Below are 7478 nucleotides of genomic sequence, written 5' to 3'. Positions count from 1 at the left end.
CAGCATCTTGCGCGAGTCCATCACACAGCGTCTGACAAGGTATTAACTTATCAATGCCTACAGATTGTAGACTAGGGTTTAGTTGGAAGTAGATGACAAGTAGATCTCGAGGGTTTCAGCCGGAAAAGTATTCGACTACTAAAAACTAGGGTTGTGTTGACAATGAAATTGATCCTCTCTTCGTCCCTCGACCCCCCCCCCCCCCCTATATAGGAGGCGGAGCCGAGGGTTTCGTGTTACACAAGTTTACAGATTCCGGGAGACTCTTTGAGTTCAACCCGTAAAGTTACAAGTCTCTCTGTTTCCTAATACAATTCTATCTTTCCTTATAACTAATTGGGCTTCCGAACTTTGTATTCGTCGACTTGTGGGCCTTCAGTAAACCCCGGGTACCTTCTCCGGCAGGCCCATTGGGGATGCCTATGTCAGCGTCCATCTCTGAACACCGCTGCACCATGCCGCCGAGACTTGACGACGCCGACACAACAAAAACACAACTCTACACCTCAGCACCACCATGATCTTTTGTCTACTCCAAAAACGATGCCCCAACAGGTAGAATGGTGCCGCGCGCAACCATCGTCCGATCTAGGAGGCCTGGATCTGGGGTTTCCACGTAGCAACTCGAGTGAGAAGAAAACGTAGGCTGTACAGACAATACTTTCCACAAGGTAGCGACGAACAAGCCCCGCCATTGTCAATCACGAACGAAGTTAGGGCCCATTTTCACTGGCAGCCACACCTCGCCATCGGGGACAAGATGAAGGATCGCAAGAACCGCCAAATTAGCCAAAACAGGATGTCCCCTCCAGCGAAAGTGGAGACCACCACCACCATGGATTCCTCATGATGTAGGAACACCCTAGGAGCACCAACGGATGCCAACGTCGAGGTCATCGAGGTGCAGTACACGGCCCGACCAAGCCCATCTGGGCTCAGATCATGTCCTCCTGCCACACGCCGCACCCACCGCCGCTAGACCACCGTGGTCCCTAGGCCGCCTCCATCATCTACAGATGGTCGTAGATGACCGGAGCGGGCGTCGCCGCTGCGCCTCCATGGCGACCTAGGATGTCCGCCGCCGCCGACACGCCACATGGCCTTTGCCTGGCGACGCCTCCAACGGAGGGGGCGTGAGGCTGAGCGCCTAGGAGGAGAGAAGGGGGATGGGCACATGCAGGGGCACCCCGGTCCGGCGCCGGGCGCCGCGGGGGATGGGATGTGGGTTAGGTCATGGGGTGGGAGGGGTGATCGTCAGACAAATTTCATGGGACAAAGGGAGTATAGTTCTCAACTCCTGGAACATAAATTGGTTACATGTGGCTTTATATAACACACGCACACGCACATGATCAAGGCCACAACCTGATCCACTATTCACTCGGCACTAGCTACGTACACGCACACGTTGAGTCACTAGCAAGTCGATAGATTAGGAGGTAGTCCACAACAGCACCATACACATGCATCGATCCGCTTCTAACTCCAGGTCCAACTACTCGCTGACTTATCTGCTGGTACACCACTTCACACATGCATGCATGCTTCCACTCTCACGCTGCCTAAACTAAACACAATCAGCTTGCATGTGCAGACGATCTCATATCTATGTGCACACACCGCTGCAGCCTCAAGTTTTATGACTCAACTACATGCATGAATTATATCTAAATATCTCTACTTAGTATTCATAACAAACTTTGTTCCAACTATAGAGAAACAGCAGGACGCCGACAACTTGCACTAGATCGATCTAGAAAAGAGAGGACTGGCGGCGGCCAAGGAGAAGCGACAACAAGGGAGGGTTAAGCTAGGGCATCATCACATCTGCTCATCATGCCCCTTGCACGACAAGAACGTATGCCATATTCCAGCGGGTTTTTTTTTTTGGACGGCGCAACTAAAAATAAACAAACATAAATTTTTACCCGGCGGATGTGTTTTTTCGGCGACTATCAAGGGGTACATATGCTACGTGGCATACTACATGCCGACAAGTAATCACGCCGTTGCCGGTGCCATACAATTAAGAGTGTCACTTAAACATGCCTCTGTTCGGTGGATATATAATCATTATTTTTTCCCATGCATTATAAACAAGGTCATCAAATGTGGTTCACAACTGGAGATGCGCAAGCACAACCACTGACTAGTGAGCAATGTCTCGCTGACTAATGTGGCCTTCTACCGCCTAGCCGAGCCTGGCCCGTATAAAATGAGCTCTAGATCTCACGGCAACCACGTCACAATGGGCCCTTTGGGCAAACACGACAAATAAACCTCGCTGCCCTTATTCTAGGTCCAGTAAAACAAAACCCTAACCCTAACTATTCATTTAATTTTTCTATATAATACATGAAACACTTGTCCAACTTTCCACTCTCCACCTATCCACACTCACCGATCCTAGTCTCGATGCCTAACCCTAGATCTCACCAACTTCCATCACTTGTACTGCCTGTCATCCCTACTCTTTTCACACAAAGGAGATCATGTCCAAGCTGTAGATGTGAAGGTTGTCCTAGTCAGGTATTATCCCCACTCTTGCGCAGGCTCTAAAGCCGTGTCGGAGTCCTCCACCGGTATTCCCGAGATGCAGGTATTCATTACATCGACAAACAATGTTTCATGTTGTTTTTTCTTTAATCGATTTCATCAAGCACTTTCAGATCCACAGCAAGATCGTCAACATATGGTGCATGGAGGATGGCGGAAATCACCTTGTTCTCATCACTGTACAGTGCATGGAGAATGGTGGATATCACGTCGCAAGTCGTCAATTGTGTGCAGATAATGCCGGCATCACTTATTTTTATGACACAAATAAAAAATGGTCCTCATATGGAGATACTATCTGAGATATCTAAAAGTGCATTGAAAAATAAATCATTTGAGACACTTTCGATGCGTGCCTAATGGTGGGATTTTGGGGCACATCTAAAAAATGTGTTTGATTACTTATTATTTTGAGGCAATATCTGAAAAGTGACTCATGAACTAACAATTAGAAACAGTTGGGAATTTTGTCTCTACAGTATTATAAAATAGCTACAGGTTGGTGGATTATCCCTGGCGCATTGAAATGGTGGTGCGTCACGGTTATATACATGCATGTGGTGCACCAGAAACTAGTTCTTCAACGCTTGAACTTACCCGTGGTGCAACACTTCGTGGGACGGAATGGAAGGAGTAGCCACACTTAGTCTTGGCGCACCACATACTGGTGCCCACGGGTATATTTCATATCCGTGGCGCACCAGCCACAACTAAGTAAAAAAAACTTTAATCTTCAAATTTGGGGTCAGCATACCTATGGCACACGGGGTGCTGGTGCTCCCACAGGTAAACTTGGCATGTGTTAGTGCCCCTCCCACCCCTCCCCGCTTGGATCACCTTTTCAGTTTTGAAAAAAATAAAATAAATAATAGAACTTTCAAATTTAAAATGCTTTGAGATATAGTATGTTACGCAATCTAGGTTTTAGGAAAAACAACTAACATGAATTTTGACATATTTTTCAAAAACATTTTATATTTTGGTAAATTTGCCTTCGATTTTGAATACTACGACATTGGATGAAGAAGTGTTTATGTGAAAAATTATCTACACCTAAATTACGCCGAATTCAATGGTCTACGGGGGTTCATGATTGTTTTATGAAATTTAGATAGACTAACCTGTGGCCCACCGTAAGTAGTTGTGTGCCACAGGTATTTTTAAAACAGCCATCTACCCGCATCCACCCATCCCTTATCCATCCACATCATCTCACCTACCTCTCTCTCTTCTTCCTCATCCTCTCTCTCTCTCTCACAAACCTTTCTCTCTTCTTCCTCACCCGCCTCTCTTGTTCCTACCTCTCTCTTTCACCCCGACGCTAGCGCCTTCTCTCTTGTCTCCGACTGTGCCGCTGGTTTGCCCCATGCGAAGCTCTCTCTCTCTCTCTCTCTCTCTCTCTCTCTCTCTCTCTCTCCGCTTTACTCTAACCTGCTTCACCTAAATCTCGTCCCCAACAGAGCGCACCGACGCCAGCTCGTCCCCATGGAGCACCGCGCCGCCCCATCGCTCCGCCCCAGCGAGCGCCACCGCCCTCCATTCCGGTAGCACGCAGCTGCTGGCCGTTTATCTTGATGCAATATAGATGGTGTAGATAGAGATGCGCGCTGAGCACCTACTCTAATTCTCTCTCTAAAACATAATATGATTTACGCCCCATACTAAGTAGCACGCTTACCTAGTTACGGATATATTTATACATTAGAATGCGTCTAGATGAAACTGTTTATAGACAAAGCCGGCTCACTGTGTATATCTTTTGCACGTATACCAACATGACTTTATTTATCAGACATTTGATCATCATTTTGAACTGTGCACAAGATGCTGGTATAGGGCTAATGCATACAAGTATATTTCGAAAAGTGGACGGTATCAACAGTCGTCGTCGATCCGGTGCATATGTATTTTGGTTCATAAATCATAGCCGTGCGCGCTTTGGCACCGGAACAGGCAGACGCAGGTGTCCCTTTTGCTTCAGGGACATCACCGTCTCGTACAGACTCTCCCTAATAGGAGTGAACTCCAGTCCCAGGTCCCTGAGCCTCTTGTTGGAGAACCTGTACGGCCTGGCCATTGGCTTGCCGTCGTCTTCGCACCTGCCACACCATACATGAAACATTTGTTAGACATCTTTCGAACGGACAGATGAACAGAATCCAAATATGGGCGTTGAACATGATCACGTACTTGGCCGTGACGTGGTAGTTCGGGAAGAGGTCCCCGAGAAGTTGCACCAAGCGGGAACGGTGGAGCACGGCGCCGATGCAGAGGTAGCGGCTGCTCGGTGCATCGTGGCGGCGCTCGTAGACGAGCAGGTGCGCGCGGGCGACGTCGCGGACGTCGGTGTAGGCGGCAACGGCATTGGGGCAGACCTTCTTGGTGCCCATCATGTAGCGCGCGATGTGGGCGATGCTCATGTTCATTGCCTGCTGAAGCGCTGGACCGATCGTCATGGACGGCACCACCACCGCCAGCTCCAGCCCACGCCTGGCCGCCTCCTCAGTCGCCGTCTTCTCCGCCATCATCTTCGCACAGCAGTAAAAGTTCTATACACCGATCAAGGATTGTTAGGCTTACAAATCAAACAAAGATAGGTGTTTCATGGACTCATGGTGCAAACGAGAGTGGAGCTCCATTCATACCCTAGTTTGTTTGCAGAAGTCGTAGTCGCTCCAACACGTCTCGTCCATCACCGTGTCTGGGCTCCGGTTGGCGTCCATGTGCACAGCGCCGTAGGATGAGGTGAACACCACGCGCCGCACGCCCATGTCTGCCGCAGCGTTCATCACGTTCCTAGTTCCCTCCACGGCAGCCAGCATGAGCTCCTGCAACGAATGCATTCACCCACAAATGAGAGGATATGTTTCCATGCGTGTATATATGCAGAGTGCGTGTTCAAGCTTTGATCAACTCACTGGGTCGTTGTTGATGGTTGGGGAGGCCACATGGAAGACGCCGTGGCATCCGCTGAAGGCGGCGCGGAGGTCGTCGCAGTCGAGGAGATCAGCGCCGCACAGGGATAACCCCTCTTTGGCTCCCTCCAAGGCAAGCAAGTGGGCGTTCTTGCTATCAACTTCACATTCACATGTACTTCACTTACATCAGTATTTCTCTACTGAATCTTAAAACAGACGGACGGATGGATTCACCAACTTACCGGGGTCTCTGGCGGTTCCCCTCACACGGTAGCCATGGAGGAGGAGCTCCTTCACCACCCATGACCCAATGAAGCCTCCTGCTCCAGTCACACAAACTAGCTGCTGCTGCTTCTTCTCACCATTGTCCATGGCCTTGGTCTCCAAATAGGACGACATGGTCACGATCGATATACAGAGTTAGAGACTTGAGCCACGAAAAAAGCTTAGATATGACATAGCCACATAGGTACATTCTCCATATATAGAGCAACCTGGTGCTGGTGCATGATCAGTTCCCCTATCAGCGGATCCCACTCTATTATCGGCTGTTGGTGGTGTACTCTACTCTTATCCTATATTAAAGAGACTTCCGCATCTTTGATTCCCATGATTAAAGAAAACATATAAATATATAGATGAAAAAAATTAGGATGCACACGAAATTTTCAATGCTGCGAAACTAGAAAAATTAATATCATGTCGATTCAAATTTTGTATTGTTTGATTGCCGAAATGAAAAAAAAACAAAGATTTGTCAAAGATTTGAGGGATATATTGTTTCTGTTAAGCATAGTGCGAACAAATCCTTGGACAAAAACTCCCACACGATTATACTCTATCCTAGGAACCACATGTTTCACACGTGGGTGTCTACATAGAAATTTTACAATCCTCCTAAATAATTTGGCATGCCCATAATCAAGTTGCTACTCCACGTTTATTAATGTTCTGGTGTGTGCATGCATTTTTATCATTGGGCAGATGTCATCCTAAAGGCGGCGCGGGGGTCGTAGTAGTGGAGGAGATCGGCAAGGCACATGGATAGCCCCTCTTTGGCTCCCTCTCTAGGGTAAGCAAGTGGACGTTCTTGTGATCGGCTTCACATTCACATGTATTTTAGTTACAACACCTCCAACAGCAGCTGTATACTGGGCCGGTACACCGTTTACAGCTCGAAGCCGTCGGTTGCCAATCGAGATGCCTATAGAAATCGTCTGCCGGCTGCGAGCAAAAGATTTTAACATACAAACACACAGTATAGTAGAAAAAAAGAAGTAAATTCCACTTTTTACCCTGTAGTTATGTATTTGTGACACATATTACCCCATTTAGTGGAACTTTTACCAAAATATCCGATTTAGGAGCCTTTACACACGGTTTAGACCCAATTTATTATTTTACTTGTTATTGTTAGATAGAATAAATATGATATGTCGATGTGGAGCGATATATAGAGGAGCCTCATGGATGATTTATGCCCAAACTTGTTTCATCCATATGTTCCCTTCATCACTAATGTTTATATATTTTTGGACCCCGATCGTCACCTAACATCTTTTCCAATGGACGCAAACCAAAAAAATAAGGGTAAAAAGCCTTTAAAATGGGTGATCTACATAAATTTTCACTCGACGGGGTAAATAGTGTCATAAATGTAAAATTACAGGATAAAAACTGGAATTCACTCTAGAAAAAAGGCCTTCCGTTCTAAGCTTTAGTCCTGACCGTGTTTAGTCCCGGGACTAACGTGAGCATTTGTCTCGGTTCCAACGATTAGGACGCCGCACGGGCAAAGCAAGGTTTAGTCCTTGGTCAAACGTGGCCTTTAGTCCTGGTGGGAGATACCAACGGAACTAAAATCATTCGTCCCTACTCGCAATTCCAAACGAGACATTTATTCCCGGTTGGTCCCGGTTGGAGATACCAACCGGGACTAATGTCTTCCCTATATACATAATTGTCCCTACCCGAGCTATTTCGATTTAAGCTTTCTCCTTTGTT

At 47.3% G+C, this 7478-nt stretch overlaps 1 protein-coding gene and 1 long non-coding RNA gene across 2 annotated transcripts; one reads left to right on the top strand and one right to left on the bottom strand.

Moving 5' to 3' along the window:
• The first annotated feature begins 3770 nt into the window (after positions 1–3770).
• On the top strand, positions 3771–4351 carry LOC127305415 (uncharacterized). The gene is made up of 2 exons (XR_007853930.1): positions 3771–3913; positions 4017–4351. It is a non-coding gene; the product is annotated as an uncharacterized lncRNA (long non-coding RNA).
• A 38-nt stretch (positions 4352–4389) lies between these two features.
• On the bottom strand, positions 4390–5873 carry LOC127305414 (cinnamoyl-CoA reductase 1). The gene is made up of 5 exons (XM_051335833.1): positions 5717–5873; positions 5475–5632; positions 5202–5384; positions 4747–5105; positions 4390–4655 (listed from the first exon to the last, which is right to left on the bottom strand). Exons 1-5 carry the CDS (start codon positions 5871–5873, stop codon positions 4478–4480), a joined length of 1035 nt encoding a protein of 344 aa, XP_051191793.1. The 3' UTR covers positions 4390–4477.
• Between the last annotated feature and the right edge of the window lie 1605 nt (positions 5874–7478).

Source organism: Lolium perenne, chromosome 6, assembly GCF_019359855.2.
Source record: "Lolium perenne isolate Kyuss_39 chromosome 6, Kyuss_2.0, whole genome shotgun sequence".
NCBI lineage: Eukaryota > Viridiplantae > Streptophyta > Magnoliopsida > Poales > Poaceae > Lolium > Lolium perenne.
Note: the sequence above shows the minus strand (reverse complement) of the source record. Positions and strands in the feature narration are given on the sequence as shown.